At 51.5% G+C, this 19,298-nt stretch overlaps 1 protein-coding gene across 1 annotated transcript in view; it reads right to left on the bottom strand.

The window, feature by feature from the left end:
* Positions 1-19,298, bottom strand: part of LGR6 (leucine rich repeat containing G protein-coupled receptor 6) — a 130,353-nt gene that overhangs the window by 26,276 nt on the left and 84,779 nt on the right. Inside the window, exons 6-7 of the mRNA XM_071578499.1 lie at positions 12,210-12,281; positions 53-121 (exon numbers count right to left, since the gene is read on the bottom strand). Of these exons, the coding sequence (XP_071434600.1) occupies positions 53-121; positions 12,210-12,281 (141 nt within the window). The remainder of the gene's footprint in view (positions 1-52; positions 122-12,209; positions 12,282-19,298) is intronic.

Here is a 19,298-nt window from a genome sequence, read left to right on the forward strand (position 1 = left end):
GTCACCCTCCCTCAGGGAGTGGTTTGGAAAAGGAACAAACAGAAAATCTCACAGCTCCTGCAGTCGGCCCAGCGTCCTGATAGCCCCAGGGAATTCCAGCAGCTCGTTGTAGTTCAGATCCCTGAAAGACAGAGGAGGGAAAAACATTCATTAACGCTGCTGTGGGAACTCCAAAGCCAAGGGAGCTTGGTCGTTAAGCAAAGGAGACAGGGGTTTCCTGCCATGCTGATCCAAGCACTGCCTGGAAACACAATCTCACACATTTCTGCAGCAGGAATATTGTCAGGCAAGAGTCAGTCCAAGCTGGGGCTGCTGCAGCTGGGACTCTTTCCCCCAAGCCCCCCATGCCTGGCACGGGGCAGTGCTGCTGCTTCACATCTCCAGAGTGCCCTGTCCCCTCCAGCAGGGAGCTCCCACCTGGGCTTTGGCTCTGAGTACATTTTGCTGCCTTCCAGATCAAAGTGGGATTCTTTGAAGGACAAGAAACACAACAGCAGCTTCAGTTGTGTGAGCCCCATGAGGGGCTTCTCTGGGCCCCCTGTCCCTGTGGTGCAGAGGGATCAGGAGCCATTCCCTGTGTTTGTCCTGGGACACTGGATCTCCCTGCCACTGGGACATGCTCTGACTGGGACTGGTGGGCTGTGGGAAAGACTCAGGTCTTCTTCTGATGGTTGTGCTCCACCCCACACTGGATTCTGTGAGCCAAAGTGATGTGCAAGAGGCACTGACACTGTTGAGTGTTAAGTCTTATTTGCTGCATAGTAAAGTAAGTAAAATACAATATGTTTATTGTAATGACAAGTGTAGAATTTATTGAATTTACCTGCCCTGACTTGGCAACCAGAAGAGACACTTGAGTCAGAATGAAAGCTCAGGGGCTTTATTTGTTCTTCAAGGCTGGGCTTCACCTCTGGCAAAGGATTTATCTGAGCTGTGGGGCACTGCTGGGAGGAGCAGCCCTTTGAAGGCACCAATCCTGCTGCTGCCCATGGAGACTGGCTGGGCTCTGGATGAGCAGCAATTCTCCTCTAGCACGTCCAGGGCTGTCCTTAGGAGGCAATTCCAGCTGCCACAGTAACATCTGACCCTGTCCTGGCCACCCCACTGACCAACTCACTGAGGTCTGAACACCCTGTGACTTCCTACCTGCAAGACACTCACCAAGCTTTAAGAGGGAGATACTTTGGAACATGAGGGTAATTACTGGCTCCTGGAGATTACTGTATAATTACACTTAATGAACCTCAAAGTAATTACCCTGTAACCTGGATTGTGGTTTATGGAGCAGAAATAACCAAGCACTTACAGAGCAATGAGCTGCTGCCCAATTACCCTGCAATCCTCGTCCTCTGGGGCTGGTCATTCCATTATGGTCTCTCTCGGGCTCCTTCTCTCTCCCACCTTCTCTTACTACCAGTGCCCCTGCTTGAGGATGACTCTGGCACCACCTCAGTTTTGTCCTGAAGGTGTTTAGATGGAAAATCAACCCAGAGAGCTTCTCCAAATTGGTTCTGGTTCATATGACTTATGACTTAGGGAATACTTGTTGGGGAATTACAAGATAGGGCACAAAACCAGAAGAAAATTCTGGAATGAGGCTGTCTTGGGTGTCTTGTTGCTGGATTCCCTGTGAAGCCCAGAGGATGTGGGAGGTCCAGAACTGGCAGGGTTTGTCTCCTGACACTGAGGGCATTTCTCTCCTCCAGTTACAGAAGGATTTGGCTGCTGGTACTACGAGGATGGATTGGAGCAAATGAATCCTGTTCCTGTAGGACCTGGAAAGGGCCCACATTGGCAGTGCTGGCAACCAGCAGGGAAGGAACAGGAGGGTTGTGATGAGACCATGAGCTCTGCCTGCCCACTGTGCCCACTCTGCAATGTGGAGGTGGGGTCCCAGCACCCCTGAAGCTGCTGTGCTTGTCCCCAGGACCCACGAGTGGAGCAGGGGTGATGTGTCCCCTCCTCATGCCAGCTCACATCTATTAGATATGAGAGCTCTGTCTCTCCCAGAGAGCTCAGTGTGACACACTCAGTTCTCATCTGGGTCCAAGAAATTCAGTGGTTTTCCTCAGTCTTCTCTGCTTGATCCCACATTGGTCTGTTTTAGAACAAATGGCCCCAACACAGGACTGGTCACAGCCTCACTCTTTGCATGTAGCTCAGTATCAGCTGCTTGGATGCTCCTGGCAGTGTCTGTGGGTGGCACCTGCCAGGCACCACCACGGTACCAGTGTGAGCTGGGGGATCCCATTGCACAGGTTTGGTTATCCAGGGGCAGGACTGTTAATGATGCACATCCTCTCTCTGCAGCTCAGGAAGGTACAGAAGTGGATTTCCAAAGAGAAGAAGCAGTGAAATGTCCAAGCAGGGCACCAGTGGGCACTTTCAAAGCATCAGTCAAACCTGATTAACCTCCAAATCACTGTACTGGATGAAATCTTTGCAGAGAGTGCTCAGGCATTGGAATGGGCTGCCCAGAGAGGGGGTGGATTCCCCATCCCTGGAGGTTTTTCAACTGAGCTTGGCCGTGGCACTGAGTGCCATGATCTGGTAAAGGGACTGGAGTTGGCCCAAGGGTTGGACTTGATGATCTGTGAGGTCTTTTCCAACCCAATCCGTTCTGTGATTCTATGGATGTGTCACTGAGTGAGAATCCACCACGTCTTGATCCAACCCCACTGTGATCACCAGCCCAGGGCACAGAGTGCCCTGGGCTGGTGATCACAGTAGGGTTGGATCAAGGGTTGGACTTGATGATCTCTGAGGTCTTTTCCAACCCAATCCATTCTATGATTCTGTGAAATCAGAGGCAATAGCAGACAAAGTTGACTGAGAGCTCCAAATCTCTGCACTTAAGGTGTGTGATACCTTTAAAAGTCTCATCCTGCAGTGACTTCCTGAAGTTACAGGGAGTTCCACAGACAGCAGGAACCTGCAGAGGTCATTCAAGGCTGGGTGTCTGCCTGTCTCACTTTCCTCCCTGGCACCACAAACCTGGGGTGAGCCTGTACAGTGCCAAGGGATGTCCATGGAACAGAGGCACTGTGAGCCCCGTGCCTGGGTGGCACTGCCCACTGTCCCTGTGCCACCACTGCTGCAGGAGGCTCTGTGTGATGGCACAAGGCTGAGCTCCTCCCCAGTGACACCCAGTGTGTGTGTGTGAGCTGCTGACAGATGGGAGACGTTGCCCAACAGAGAGGAGGTTTGGCCCACTTGTGATTCACCGACAGAACAAGGGATCTTAGATCTGCAACCAGGATTATTTACAAGAAATATTTCCCAGTGCTGTAATATTTGCTCCTGTCTTTCTCTAAAAATGCATTTCCTTTCCAGCCCATGTCTCTTCCAGGCAGGCAGCTCTTTCATCAGCACATGAAGGCTCTGTTTGTACCTCCACTTGTGCAAGTACGTACAGGACCAGCTTTTCCTGCAGGAACACACACCGTTCCCAGCCCTGGCAGCATCCTGGGGCCTCCCTCCCCTCTGCACTTGACAGATACAAAGAGCATTCATTGTGCTCAGCAGCTCCTGCTGGGTAAAAGCCCATCTTGGAATGCTGGCAGACACTGGGCTTGTTGGGAAGTGGAGATGTGACCAGGTGTAGCTGTGCTGCTCCAGCCTGGCTGCCAGCAGAGCCAATGTGCCTATACCTGCTCCTGCTGGTGCTTCCTGGGGTCTGGGGAGGTGAATCTCCCTCCCTCCTGGAAAACAACCCCAGCTGCTCTGGGAACAGCCCCCCAAGTGATGCTTGCAGCCATCTGCCCTGGCTCTCACTGCCTGGATTGTCTCCAGCACTGTCCCCTCCCTGCCAGGCTCGGCCCATTTCATGGGGGTTCAGCTGAAAGTACCTGAGATGGTCCTCAGGTGTCACCTCCTCCCTGCAGTGAGCCAAGTCTTCCCAAAACCCACACCCAGACCAGGACACAAAGCTTCCCTCTCCCTTCTCCTTCTTTCCCAGAACTTCAGTTGGGCTCTGAAGTCCAAGAATGACCCACAAACATCATCTGACCTCCACCACAGTGTCCCTGTCAGTGGGGAAGTTTCTGCTTCTTTAGTGAAATTCAGTCCTTGGGTCTTTCCACAGGTACCAGCAGGGCTCCATCTGTCCCAGACATGGCTCCTCTGCCTGTTCTCTCATGGTGATTTTGGCCAATGGTGGGTCTCCAGAGCTTCTTTCCCAGCACGAGGATCAAGGTAGATGGGAAAGAGTCAGGGCTTAGTGGTTTGGGGATGTTTTTGCTGTTTGACTCCAGTGGCAACAAAATTCCCAGCACTGACATGTCAGTGACCTGTCCATGGGTCACAAACCCTTTCCAGGATGGATATAAAAATGGACCTGTTGTAGGAAGTAACTTCAAGGGTCTCCCTTCTCTCCCTGCCTTATCTGAGGTGCTTGGGCAATGCTTTGCTGCTCTCAGCTCTACAATCCAACACCTTCCCACTGCTTCAAGATTTGGGATGATGTGGGGAAAGCTGCAAAAAGCCACTGCAGTGTCCCCACTGTGCTGCTGTGGCACAGGGGCTGGGCTGCCCTGGCCCAGCCTGGCACTGCAGCCCCTCAGCTGCCCAGCTGAGCTCTGACTTGTGTGCCAGATGGGCTTTCCTGGCTGTGGGTGATGCCCTTTATGGCACAAAGCAGAGCCAGTGGCACTGCTACCTGGTGGAAGGGTAACCATAGGGAAGCCTCAGAACCAAAAAAATAAAAAAGTGAGCATTGCAAAAGGGAGTTCCTCCATTTTGAAGGGCTTTTGAATCCAAAATCACCCAGCCAAGGTGTTCAGAACTGTGAGAAAGATCAAGGACTATCAATAACCACTTTGCTCAGCTGGGCTCAGAGTTACCATTTCCAGCATGAAAATGGGATGGCAAGAGGAGCTTTCTCTGTTCTTCTCCTTGAAATGAAAACCTCTGAAAGGTCACCCAGTCTGCCCAAGACAGAATGAACCTGCTGGCTTTCCATCATTGTTATTGCTAGAGGGAGCCTATAGCTTCATGTTTGGGAGATCTTAACCAACCCTGTTGTTTATTTAGAAATAAAAGCAAATTGACATCAAAGGCACAGTTATTTTGGGCTTTAAGTGCCAGGGGGATTTGAAACTCCCAACATACAGCCTGGAACTATTAATATCTTCAGTCGGGCCAAAAGGAGAGAAGAAGGGGAAAGAGTCTCAGGTCAATTTTCTGCCTGTTAGGGACTATTAGTGGTTCCACACAGGAAGCCAAAAAAAAAAAGAAAATTATATAGTACTATAAATTCTTCCATAAGCCACAAAACACCACAAATTTGCAGCTAATAAACCTGAAGATGCAGCAAGATTAGAAGCTGGAGATGGGACATTTGCTGACTATTTCAGTCCCAGGGGAGCTGGAGATGTTACCAAGGGGCCTGGGGGGACTTTGTGCAGCCTCTCCTGAGGACCTGCATTTCCACCTGTCCTGTGCTGGCACCTCATCAAGCTGCCAATAAATGTAATTACCCACTTCTACTAGTCCTGCTGGTCACTGTGGCCAAATCAAGCCCTGGAAATGATTTAATTGGCAGTCTGGAAGCCCAAGGGGGCTGTTGTGACCATGTAGTTTGTCCTCCTGCCCAGCCCCAGCCAGGCAGCTTTATCCACATGCTTTACATCCAGGTCATGCCTTGTGGCTGAGCTTGAGCTGGGAAGAGCTGCCAGGTCAGTCCAGAATATGAAATGTAAGTGCAGAATCAGGTGCCACGTTTTGTAGAATCACAGAATCACTGAAGTTGTAAAAGCCCTCTAAAGTCATCGAGTCCAACCATCCATCCCACACTAAACCACAGCCCTGAGCACCACATCTACCTGTGTTTTGAACACTTCCAGCACTTTCTGCTGTGCAGCATCAGCCCAAACCCTGCTCTCCTGGCAGCACCACCACATCACCTGAACTGCTTTCACTTTTGGTCTTTTCTCTTTATAATCTTGCAGAATGCCATGTTTGACCGGGATTGTGTTCCACCAAAGCTCAGCTGGATCAGAAGGTACCTGAATGGTCCAGGGCTGAGCTGCAGCAGTGAGGACACATTTCTGGTAGTCCAGGCTTTGGCTCTTTGGGAAGAAGCTGCAGCAAATTGGGAGCAGGGCCAAGAAAACCTCGTGAATGGCTTGTCTGGTCCTTGTGCTCCCAGTCAGTGCCTTGTGCATTCACCAATTCAGTTTTATGGGTGACTCTCTTTTTGGAAAAATCACTTTACATTTACACATTGAGGAGAGCACAAAGTGAACTTTCTATCCCTGTTCTTGGAGCAGACACAGCACCCCATGCAACCAGGGTCCCTCTTTCTAAAGAGCCTCCTTTCTCCATCTCCTCACTCTGGGTGCCTAAACCTCTCCTGAAGCCCCTTCCATGCTCTGGCAGGGCAGGTTGGGATGGAGCAGCTCCTGAGGAGCTGCCTGGGGGCCCTCTGGCACTGCAGGGCAGGAGCACCAGGATGCTGAGGGAGCAGCAGAGCAGCAAACAGGGAGCCCCTGAGGAGCCAAACCCACCAGCTGCTTTGGGAATTGCACAGATTGGGATTAGCACCAAGAGACTGCACAAAAGGTTTCAAATTAAATCTGCTGATGAAGAGAAAACCACTTGAGGAGTAAGGTAGCACTTGGGCAATTTTCCAGGAGAACAACAAAGCCTTCCTGGCCCTAAAAGGGTTAAACCAGCCCTGTATGAGCCATGCTGGAGATATTTCCCATTTCCTTCTTCCTGCCTTCATTGCCTGAGGTGCACTTTATATTAATTTTCTTTCTTTTTTTCCCCCCTCTCCTGTAGAAAATCCAACTCTCCAGAGGAGCTGGTAGGTTCCAACTCTGCTCTGCATTTACAGACTTGACTAATTACCCGGATAATGGGGTGGGTACTGTGGTAAGGGCATTTCCTGTGGGGCAAGGTTAGGCAGATAAAGTGCCTGGAGCCAGAGGGTTTTGAATTCAGCCCTTCTGGGAGAGGTTTCTAATTCATTAGCACTATTTTAGAAAAATAAATTAAAAGGGTTTTAAATGAATGGAGATTTGCTCTTTCCCAGTGATTTATCTCCCTCTGATGGGTGGGGGAGCTGGCAGGGATGTGGTGGGGAAGGTGAAACCATGGAGATAGGAAGCAGCAGGGTCAGCTCAGGTGGAGGGGATGGGCCAAGGCTGTGGGGCTGCTCTGAACGGGCTCCCATCATGTCCTTGTCAGAGATGAGCTGCAGATGCCCCAGTAATCAGAGAAGCACATTGGTGAGGCCACACCTTGAGTGTTGTGTTCAGTTCTGGGCCCCTCAGTCCAGGAAAGAGATTGAGGGGCTGGAGCGGGGCCAGAGAAGAGCAACGAGGCTGGAGAAGGGACTGGAGCACAAGTGCTGTGGGGAGAGGCTGAGGGAGCTGGGGGTGTTCAGCCTGGAGAAGAGGAGGCTCAGAGGTGACCTCAGCACTGTCTGGAACTCCCTGAAGGGAAGTTCTGGCCAGGTGGGGGTTGGTCTCTTCTCCCAGGCACTCAGCAATAGGACAAGGGGGCACGATGGGCTCAAGCTCTGCCAGGGGAAATTGAAGCTGGAGATCAGATAGAAATTCTTTGCAGAGAGAGTGCTCAGGCATTGGAATGGGCTGCCCAGAGAGGGGGTGGATTCCCCATCCCTGGAGGTTTTTCAACTGAGCTTGGCCGTGGCACTGAGTGCCATGATCTGGTAAAGGGACTGGAGTTGGCCCAAGGGTTGGACTTGATGATCTGGGAGGTCTTTTCCAACCCAATCCATTCTATGATTCTAAGCAGCACTTTGGGGCACATCACTGCTATTTTGGCAATAGCCCAGAGGCCCTGAGTGTTTTGAGCCAGTCCTGGGGAGCAGCTCTTCATTTCCCATCCCTGTCTCTGCCCTGGGAGCCCCCTGGGCCCTGCTGTGGGCTGTGCTGCTGGGGCACATTTTGCTCTCTGCCAACATCAGGGTCTTTTCTGCCTGTTTGTGCTTTTGGTTCAGCCCATGCTCCATGGAAATTCAGTTTATAATAAATAGGAAGTGTAAAAGTGAGATCTTTCCACCCCAGTGGCAGAAGCAGGTTATGTGTTAACCAGCCTGAAGGACAACACAGGGTTTCCAAGGCAGAGCAGGGACAGGGAAGTGGCTGGAGAGCAGTGCGTGTGGTGTCTCAGCTTTTGGCACAACTCTCTCCTGCTCCTTGCAAAAGATGGTCCTTCCCCACGACTCTTCTGCTTCATTTCCCCTCCCCACTCCTCACCCTCTCAGGATTGCCCCACTCAGCTGTGGCTCAAACATTAACCTTGGCCTCAGGCCCTCCCCTCTGGGCATGCCAATGGGTTGTGGTTGTCCTTCCCTTGGTGTTTGACATCTCCATGCTCAGCTGGCCCTGCCCCACTCACCACATCTCCTGTGGACACCCCCTGACCTCACACCTTGGGTAAAGGATTGAGTCCATCACCCAAAGGGGCTACAGAAAGAATGTGTCACATCAGGACGTTTGAACCCTTATTTGCTCCATGGTGTTGGGAAAGGGCTAAGAAATGCCAAGTTTCACCCACTCCCCCCACCTAATAATGCCTGATTTCATGGCTCAGCCTTGCTTGGGGCTTCTTCCCACAGCCCTGCAGGGTTGCTCTGTGTCACCTCTCAGGGTGATGGGAACTGGTGAGGGAATCTCACTGGGTTTCAAGGCTGTTTCGAAACCCTTTTGGGCATCTGGCCAGAGCAGCTCTGACTGACTTCCAGTCTACCTGCCAGCTTCCCTTCCCAGGGAGAGGAGCCTGGGTGGGCACTGTGAGCAGACAGGTCTTGCCCTGACTGAGAAGGTTCTCCTGGAGCCTCTTTCTTCAGTGACATGCTGGTGTTTGACTGGTGGGTGTTGCACATCTGCCTGGCCCCCATCATGTGCAGGACACAGAGCTGCTCTTGCTGGGTGCTTGGCAGAGCTGACTTGTGCCCAGAAGCTGCAGGTCAGTGCAGGGGAAATGTGAGGTTGGTCATCTGGCTTCACCCCTTTCTAGATTTTCTACCCTCCTGAAACAAGATGGCCAAGTCTTCTCCAAGAACAGAGATGTCCCACTGGGATCTGTGTTTGCAGAAATGCTCAGACCTGGGGTGGGAGTCCAGTGTGGTTGTCCTTATGCAGGTTACACAGTGCTGAGACCTTCATTGAGCAGTGGCTGCTGCTTCTCTTAAAGTCTTGTCTTCTTTTAGTGTTTTGGCTGCATTTGATGGAAATGGAAGTTTTCCTGTCTAGCTAAATATGAGAAGAAATATTTCCCTTGGGGGAACAGAGGTTTCTGCACCTAAAACTTCCCAGACTCTTCTGAAAATCCTGAAACAATATTTCCCCTCTCAACTTCTACAGTTCTTCAACTGTTGTGCCTGGCTTATAATCAGCATCTGGCCACAAATACTCATTTTGGGAACCCTGGAGAAATTTCTGTCTTCACCAGCCCTTACCATCCTGCTGTCTTCCAGGAGGTAACGCCCACGGGGTATCTGAGAGCACAGTTTGGGCTCCACCAGCCAAGAGAATGTGCTAACTGCTGTCAACAGAATGTAATCACAGTTTGAGCTAAAGGATGTATGTGGAGGCTGTAATCGTCTCCACATGCACCAGAGCTGAGAGGTGGGAGGTAGATGCAGGTCTAGCAGCTTGGCTGGGGTGGTGCAGTCAAAACTCAGCAGTTTTTTGTCCCAAAGCTTGTCCAGCTTTGGTCAGCAGGGAGGTGAGTCTAAGGATTAACATGAGGTGGGTGGCTCCACTTGAGGGACCTCCATGATGAGTGACTCGGAATGTTGGCTGGCCTGGAGGTGAGAATGGAGTGCTCAGGCCAAGAGAAGCAGCAGGAAGCTCCTTTCCTCTGGAGGACACTCCTTCAGAGCCATCAGATGTGGAGAGGGTCCAGGGAGTCTGGAGATCTCGTCCCCAGCTTCAGGCAGCTGTGCAGGATGGGGCTGTGGGACACTCCATGGACAACCTCGTCCATGAGAGCCTGGACACAGGCAAAGCCCTGCCCAGAGGGGACAGCCCTTGGAGGGCAGAGGCTTCCAGGGCTTCCTGAGCAGCATCAGCAGAGACATCACTTGCCCTCCAGCTCTCCATCAAGCCACGTCCCCACAGCTCTGCCCAGCCCTGTCCCTGCAGGGACAGGGAGCAAGAGTGGGGCATCTGATGCCCCCAGGTGCTGGGTGGCATCTCAGATGGGCAGCAAAAGGCAAAGGAAGGGCTAGAGGGGGAGCAGAGGGGAAAAGGAAAAATGAGCTTTCAGCACAAATGTCTGGGCACACAGAATTGTCTCCCAGGGCAATGGAATCCTTTGGTCTTTCCCATGGCAAATAAGGGGCCAGATCCTCCTCTGCAGCCTGGGAGGAGCAGCAGCATTGCTGTAACCACTCTGGCTGCAGAGTGAGGGTGCCCTGCTGGAGGCTGTGATGTTGCTGCCTGGTCTGCCACTGCTGGAGCTCAAACAAGAGTTTCTTCCATCAGTCCTCTGCCTCCTCCTGCAGCTCTCCTGCCTCTGTGCTGCCTGGGTGCCACAGCTCTGTGACCACCAGGAACGGCTGGGGGAGCAGCCAAAGCTGGCCCAGTGCTGGGCACCCGTGGGTCACCCGAGGAGACCATCCATCAGCCTCCTGCCCCTGGCACAGCTCAGTCTCTCCCCAGCTGAGCCCTTCTGGGTGGCCCCAGGATCTGCCAGTCTGAAAGGAAGAGACAATGCCTGTCATGGTCCTGCCCTGAGGAGCGTGTCTGGGGACCAAGGGCTTGCCTGCTGCTGCCACTCTCGCCCGATAGCTGCTGTTGGCACCGTGCTGGGCACAGGGGGGCCTTTTCTCCTTGAGTGGCACTTGAATGCTGGGAAGCAGCACCTCCTTTTGCCATGAAGCAGACCCCCTAGTTCTCCCTGGCAAGCACAGAGAGCCTGACTCTGACCCCAAGCCTGCATGGAGGGACATGTTTCTGCACAATTGAAGGCATCAGACACCTCTTCCAGTCTTTCAGAGCCTCAATTTATTTGCTTGCTTGTTTGTGTTTCCTCCTGGGCCAATGGAAAGCACATGAGGCCCTGGCCCTTCCTGCAGCTGCCACAGCTCAGGGTTTGTGCCCAGGCTGTCACATCTATCTCTCTTCCAGCTCAGGGTGAGCTGCCTCCTTCTAATCACAGAATCATGGAACAGTTTTGGTTGGAAGGGACCTTGAAGCTCATCTCATTCCAACCTGCTACCATGGGGGACACCTGCCCCTATCCCAGGTTGTTCCAAGCCCCATCCAACCTGGCCTTGGACACTTCCAGGGATGGGGCAACCACAGCTTCTCTGGGCACCCTGTGCCAGGGCCTGCCCACCCTCTGAGTAAAGAACTTCTTCTTAATATCCAATCTCAATCTACCTTTATGATGACGTGTCCTGGAGGAGAGTTCGTTCCTGCTTCCCACCCTCCCTGATGGATTGGTACCCAGACATGCCAAGCACATGGTGCAAGATGAACTCAGCTGGCTACAGGTGATGCCAGACCATGAGACCATCTCAAACAGAGACACCCCACAGATCCCTGAGGATTTTACTGGCCCCTGACTCCAGCCAGATCCTTTTTTTGGTGATCAGGTGCTGAGGAGGCTTTGGGACCAGAGACATGTGTTGAGAAGGGGACACATTCCCTGAGCAGGACATGTGTGCAGGTCTTGGGGTTGCACCTGAACTAGGCTGTTGTCCAGGGCCTCGGAGCCCCCTCCCAGCCTCTCTGCCCACATTCACAGGCCCCTGTGCAGCCACAGCACAGCCAGAGCACTTTGCATGGCTGCAGGGAGAGAGTCCAGTCTCCCACTGCCCAGTGGGCATCAGGCCCTGGTGCTGGTGCCTGGGGCATGGTGACCATCCCTCAGGACATGGTGATCATCCCTCAGGGCATGGTGACCATCCCTCGGGAGATGGTGACCAGTGAGGGGCAGTGGGGCTGCCCCCTTGTCCTGCAGGCTGTGCTGGGGGAAATGAACACCCAGCAGCTCTTTGGGACACAGAAAACAACAGGACTCACAGGGTTTCCAAGGGGGGTAATGAACACACAGCAGCTCTTTGGGACACGGAACACAACAGGAGACTCACAGGGTTTCCAATGGTGGAATGAACACACAGCAGCTCTTTGGGACACGGAACACAACAGGAGACTCACAGGGTTTCCAAGGGGGATAATGAACACACAGCAGCTCTTTGGGACACAGAAAACAACAGGACTCACAGAGTTTCCAGGCTGTGCAGTCCATCAAATCCTTTGGCTCCCAGGCTCTGGATCCGGTTGTTGTGCAGGTGCCTGTGGACAGAACACAGATGGTCAGTGGAGGTGCAAGTTGACCTTTTCCTGTGGACTGAGCTGTGGTCCAGGACATCCTGCAAGCTGAGCACAGCCTGGGCTGGGATGCTGAGAGGGCTCACAGGTTTCCCTCTCTTGCCCCCTGTGCTGGATGCAATTCTGCTTTGCAGAGCAGCTACAGAGCTCCCATCCCTCCCTGGAATTCCAGGCTGATGGAGGAGTTTCTCTGAGATCTCCCCCTTCACAGCTGCCAGGTGACTGTGGATGAATAGGCTTAAGCAAGAAGATTCAAGAAACACCCTGGAGCTCTTCCCCTGGGCCCAGCCCACCATGTGGCTTTGACAGCTGTTCATGGGCACGGGGGGCTATCTAAGGTCACAAACATATTTGGACTTCTTGGAGTCTTAATAGCAGCAAGAAGGCTTTGAGCTCAAAATCATCCTGTTAGTCACAGTTTATTATCTTTACTTGCTAAAAAAAAAATAAGAAGGTGCTGCCAGTTCCCAAACTGGCTCCACTTGGATTGCAATGAGAGTTGTCTTCAGTTTATGCTTCAGAGGGCCTGGCTGAAGTGCTGGGGCCATGCCCCAGGCTGGTGCACTACAGGAACAATTATTTCCCTATTTCCCTTCATCCTGGTGCTACATGCCATGAACATCTGGTGCTTCAAGGTCCTGGAGCTCCCAGCCTTAAAGCTGGCACTGGAGAGCCACATGCTGGGGGACCCTGCTAAGCCACCTGGGGTAACTTTGCCTTGTGAGCTCTGCAGGTGATGAGTTCCTGGAGTTCTGGGTTCTCTGTTTTGACGGGCCCCTCACTCCCATGGCACAAACCCAAGGCCTTAATCCCTGGATTCTTCCCCTCCTTATGTGTGCACCTCTGAGTGCTCTGCCACTGACTGTCCTTACAGAGGGGGTGAGCTCATGGCTAATTGTGCTTGTCCCTCTGAAATCCCACTCAAGGACACCTCCAGTTCCATGGAGAAAGTTCTTGTGAGAAGCCTGAGGGAAGTCTGCTGAAAAACAGGAGAAGACAACCCACTGCTACCAACCTGCACTGGACCCCCTCAGTGATGGCCATGCCTGCACTGGTGAGGTCTGGGTGGATAAACACCCACTGAGGGGCTCAGGTCCTCTGCACAGGACACTCCCTTTCCTCTCTCTGTCAGGACAGGTTTCTCCATCAGCCCAGGCTCTCTGGTGGATCTGCTGCCACCCCACTCGCCTTCGGGGTCCTTTTCTGCCCTGTCACCACCAGGGATGCACCAGCCTTTGTCCAAAGCTGCTGCTCCTTCCAAGAGCCTGGGGGAACCTCCACACTGGCAGGTGGATCAATGACTTTTTCATTCTTTGCTGCTTGATCTAAATCTGTCTCAGCTTGAAGAATCTCTCACTCCACCTGGATTCAAGTGTGAGTTGTTTGGCTGAGCACAGGCAGCTCCCACTGCCAAATATTCCAGGGTAAAACAGGAGGGAGCAGGGAGTGGAGGCACAGCCAGGCTCTAGGGCAGCTTGGTAGGGCTTGCAAAACAGAAAGCAGCCCAAGAAGGATGTTTGTCGTTGGGATGAGAACATACAAACATTTCAGAGGAAGGGGAAGGGAGGGGAAAGATGTGTGATAAAAATGTTTGCTCCTTGGAGCAAACGGGGGAAAAGGAAAGGATGTTGCCTGCAAGAAAACTTGGATTGTGACTTTTAGAGGAGAAAAGAAGCTTGAGGTCAAAATGGGAGTCTTGCAGGAGAACTTTCTCTTTATCACAAGAAGAGAACTTTGAATTCAAATGGTTTTTCTATCAATGTTACGTCTTCAGATCATGCTGACTTTTCTTCACTTGGTGGTGTCAACCCTCTTGGGTCCTTTTGAGCACTGGACACTGAGTCTGCAGTTGCTCTGGAATCACATCAAGAGGCAGCACAAGAACTCTGTGTCTGCTGCAAGGGGAGAAGGGAATGCCAAATGCCAGGGAATTCCCTGGAGCTCTGTGGGGATGGTGTGACAGGACACCTTGTCCCAGGTTGGACATGCTGAGTGCTGTCACTGCAGTCAGGCAAGGAGACAGCACAGCAAAACAATCACCTGCTCTGCTTATATTTAGCTCTGAAGGACTTTGTTTGGAGGCAGAGTAATGAAAATCATCCGAAGGAAGTTCTTTGTTGGTGAGAAAATTATGAGCAACCAAAAAAGGGAGTTATAAAAAAATTTGCTGTCCAAGCTGAACTCTAGAGTTACCCAACCACATGGCAATAATAGAAACAAGAGAGCTGGAAAGGTAAACACTTGAAAAGCCATCACTGTCTTCCATCCTGCCTCTTTTTTTTCCTTCCCTAGTAAACAAATTTTAACAAGTGGAATTGCAACATCTCCAGGGCTCGTCAATTTGAGCTCAGCCCACACGGCGTTATATTCTGCCCTGCAAATTACAGCTGGTTCTGGGCTATAAACAACCCTCAGGACACAAAAACTTGGGAAGTCTTTAAGGCCTTGCTATCAGAGCTAGAATGATGGAATCATAGAATGGATTGGGTTGGAAAAGACCTCCCAGATCATCAAGTCCAACCCTTGATCCAACCCCACTGTGATCACCAGCCCAGGGCACGGAGTGCCCTGGGCTGGTGATCACAGTAGGGTTGGATCAAAACATGGTGGATTCTCACAGTAGGGTTGGATCAAGACATGGTGGATTCTCACTCAGTGCCACATCCACAGAATGGATTGAGTTGGAAAAGACCTCCCAGATCATCAAGTCCAACCCTTGGTCCAACTCCAGTCCCTTTACCAGATCATGGCACTCAGTGCCACGGCCAAGCTCAGCTGAAAAACCTCCAGGGATGGGGAATCCACCCCCTCTCTGGGCAGCCCATTCCAATGCCTGAGCACTCTCTCTGGAAAGAATTTCCACCTGATCTCCAACTTCAATTTCCCCTGGCTGAGGGAGCTGGGGGTGTTCAGCCTGGAGAAGAGGAGGCTCAGAGGTGACCTCAGCACTGTCTGGAACTCCCTGAAGGGAAGTTCTGACCAGGTGGGGGTTGGTCTCTTCTCCCAGGCACTCACCAATAGGACAAGGGGGCACGATGGGCTCAAGCTCTGCCAGGGGAAATTGAAGTTGGAGAGGAGAAAGAAATTCTTTGCAGAGAGAGTGCTCAGGCATTGGAATGGGCTGCCCAGAGAGGGGGTGGATTCCCCATCCCTGGAGGTTTTTCAGCTGAGCTTGGCCGTGGCACTGAGTGCCATGATCTGGTAAAGGGACTGGAGTTGGCCCAAGGGTTGGACTTGATGATCTGGGAGGTCTTTTCCAACCCAATCCATTCTGTGATTCTGTGAAAAATGATCCAACCCCCCCCAGCCTAGGATGGAGTCTTAGAGAACTCAATCTGTTCAGCTTATTACAAATAAGATGAAGGGGATGAGTGCAGTGTAATGTGTAGGATTTTTCCTGCTTACAAACCTGGGTACTAAAATGGTTCTGTGATTTAGTGGAGAAAAGAATAATAAGAGCAAATGTCTGAAGTCAAAGCCAAAGAAAATTCAAATGGGAAATATGAGCTTTTTTTTTTTTTAACACTAAGGATGATTAACCACTGGAAGAGACTACAAAGAGAAGTGGTGGATTCGCCACCGCTTTCAGTTTTAATGACTTCATTTTTTGCTCCTCAAAAAGGACAAATGCAAATATTTTCCATCAGTTATTTGCATTAGATGATTGGAACCCCTGAACTGTGCTTTGTCCAAGCTCAATTCTGACATGAAATTAATTAGTCTACTGAACCAGCCATTGCCATGATGAACTTTCATCTCTATTGTGGCAAAATGGTCCCTTTCCTCAACTTGGACATGGGTAAGTGGAGAAACCTAAACCATAAATGGTGCAAATTCCACGGATTGTTTCTGGCAGCGAAGGACCAGCATGAGGCTTGTCTGGTGAAGAATAAAGTTTGATCAGAAGTGACATTCTCAGAGTGCATTAGAACATGATTTGCTTCTTCCTCAAGTGCTGGAGAGGGAAATTTGCTTTTGTCAAGGCAGAGTTTGGTCCTCTGAGAGAAAAGGCACTTCTGCAAATGAAAAGGTTCATGAATGGGACCCAGATGTTCCAGGCAATATTGTTCTTGGTGAAAATGAATTGCACATGCCTGGCACTCCCAGCCAACACTGAGGTTCCCAAGAACTCCTCAGAAAGGGGCTGGTAATTCCCTTGCACAGGTGAGGGCAGGGATTCCCAGGCTCATCCTGCTGCTCCAATCCACCAGACTGGGGTTTGTGGTGCTGGGAAGCTCCGAGTCCCACCCACATTCAGCAGAAATGACTGATCTCAGCTCCCCTGGAAAGCAGGAATGTTTGGTGTTTGCTCCCAGGCAGGGAGGACTGAAAAGCAGTGGTGACTTTTGAAAGTTTTGGCCAGTGTTGCACCAGAACAAGGACCAAAATGGTAATGGGAAGCCAGGACTGCTGGAAACTTGTTTTCCCTTCTAGTCCCAAAGCCACGTTGTTGTTAAAGAGAGAGCTGCATCATGTCCTTACACGATGAAAACTGGAAGAAAGAGAAGTTCTACTAAAGCTCCTTCATTTACTGCCCTCACACATTCAGGAAGGTGCTGCTGGGTGACCCTGGAAGGGACCACTTGCAGGTGAGGGGCTTGTTCTTGAAAATAAAACTGCAGTTCAGATGGTGTGAATGTCAAGTGCTGTAGTGGGGAGAACAAGTCTCACATGAGCACACACCCCAACAGGCTTTAAATACCTCCATGAAGGAGGTCTTGGGGTTTAGCAGCTGTCAAAAAAGGCAAATCAAATGACAGGGATGACTAGAAAAGGGAAAGCAGGCCCAGAATGGCATTGAGACATTGTATAAACTGGAATTAGTCTTTGATGCAGGTCAGATCTGGTCTCTCCATCTGAAGGAGTGAAGGAACAAGCAAGTGTTGTATGAGAACTCACTTCTGATTCCACACAGACAGGACAAGGGGGAAAGGTTTGAATCTGAAAGAGTGTAGGTTTAAATTTGATGTTGGAAGAAATTCTTCCCTGTGAGGGTGGGCAGGCCCTGGCACAGGTGCCCAAAGAAGCTGTGGCTGCTCCTGGATCCCTGGAAGTGTCCAAGGCCAGGTTGGACAGGGCTTGGAGCAATCTGAGCTGGTGGGAGGTGTCCCTGCCCAGGCAGGGGATTGGAAAGAGATGGTTGGAACCACTCTGGGCTTCCATGTTTCAGACCAAGTAGCTGGGTGGGAACTGGAAAAGAGGAACTGAGATGAAGGAAGGGCAGAACAGACAGTAACAAGCACAGTGATGGCACAGAGGAGGGGGACACAAAGCACAAGAATTAGAGGGGTTTAAGCAAAAGTAACTGGAAACAACTTCCAGAGTCCTTGTTTTCAGAAGACTTGTAGTCAAGGGTCAGGGTCAGCAGAGAGGAGTGGATCATCTCTTTGGCATTATGGGGCCAACTTGAGTCTCTGCATGTGAGGGTTCTCTTGACAGTTCAGCATTGCAGAAGTGTTTGAGTCAGGGTGGTTTCCAGGAGCCAAGGCTCCCCATGGTCCCAAAGAGGGAAGGAGCTGCATTTGGACCTCATTTGTGTGGATTTAAGGGATTCTCTGCTGTGTGATGAATGCAAAACCACTACACAAAACTGCTCTAAGACTTTCCCTATCCAGGTCCCTCTTTACAGGGCAAACCTCTCTGCTGCTTGACCTGTTTTGGAGAGATCACTCAGACCATCTCTGTTGGAAGCTCCTTTGGTGACATCAGGAAAGGAGGGACCTGCAGAGATGTGGCAGCAAGGACAGGACACAGCGTGGGGGAGTTCTTGGCAGTGGATCCCAAATTCATCCATGTAAGATCTTCCTTGCAGAGCCCTCTGGGGAGCTGAGCTGACAGAGGTGCTGTGACTCCTGGCTTGAGGCTGGGCTTGCTGCTGCCTCCAGCTGACAGAGGAGATGAGGGGCACTAATGGGAGCTGCTGTCATGCCCTTTCTCGGCCTGTCAGCACAGCAGCAGGGGGGATGCAGACACTGACTGCTGAATGAAAACTCTTTTATGCCCAAGAAAGAACACGATTTTTTTTTTGTAAAACAACCTTTGCTTCACACAAACCATCAGCTGAAAAGCATTCAGGACTATTTCAGCTTGCAGATGCTGAGAGACATTTGGTTCTGAATAGATCAGGCTTGGAGGTGACATGCTCAGTATCCTATTCCCATGAGCTACCCTGATCAAATATCCACCTCCCCTCTGCCACCCCAGCACGGTGCCAGCGTCCCAGCACACAGAGCACTTGTTGTTAAAGCTGGGAAAGGATGGTGCCAATTACTGAGGCTCATGATGAGTGATTTACACAAGGCTCTGCTCTCTGAACTGCCTGAAGCCCCACTTCGAAACCTGAAGCAGCAAAAGATGGGAATAAGATCAGGGAATTCCTCAGCAAAGGTGTCATTTATTAGCAGAGTCTGAACCTTTAAAGCATTCCAGGTTGAGCCTGGGATACTCTGATGCTGGAGCCTCGTGGCAGTGCAGGAGAGTCACCCAGAGCTCACCCAAAGGCCCAGGGTGTGTGGAGGAGGAACAGCAGCCCAGCTCTGCCCCTGGGAGGCTCCTTTCCTCAGCCCTGGTCAGATGGGATGGTGAGGATCGATCAGAGGTTCCCCTGTGCTCACCCACCTCTGCCCTCGGCTTTCCTGCCCCCAGGGCTCTCTGGAATAGCTCCGTGGATGGAAGTTTCCAGTGTTTCTGGCAGCAGCCAACTCTCCTCCATCTACCTGCAAATCCAGACACCTGCAGAGGAATCTATGCAGCATCCTGGTGGGGGAAGTCTCCTCTCCAGCTTGGCTGGATTTGGGGACGTTTGCTTGCTTGGGGGGTGAGTCTGGAGTGGGGACACAGCCCTGGTAGGGATGCAGGAGGAGCTCTGGGTGACTCTGCACTGCTGGGGCGCTGACAAGGCTTTGCATGGAAGCCTGGGAGAGATTTATGGGGCCGGTTCTGCCAAACACTTGTGATCCCACAAAAATGCAGCATCGTGTC

The sequence above is a fragment of the Pithys albifrons genome, chromosome 28 (genome assembly GCF_047495875.1).
Source record: "Pithys albifrons albifrons isolate INPA30051 chromosome 28, PitAlb_v1, whole genome shotgun sequence".
Classification (NCBI taxonomy): domain Eukaryota; kingdom Metazoa; phylum Chordata; class Aves; order Passeriformes; family Thamnophilidae; genus Pithys; species Pithys albifrons.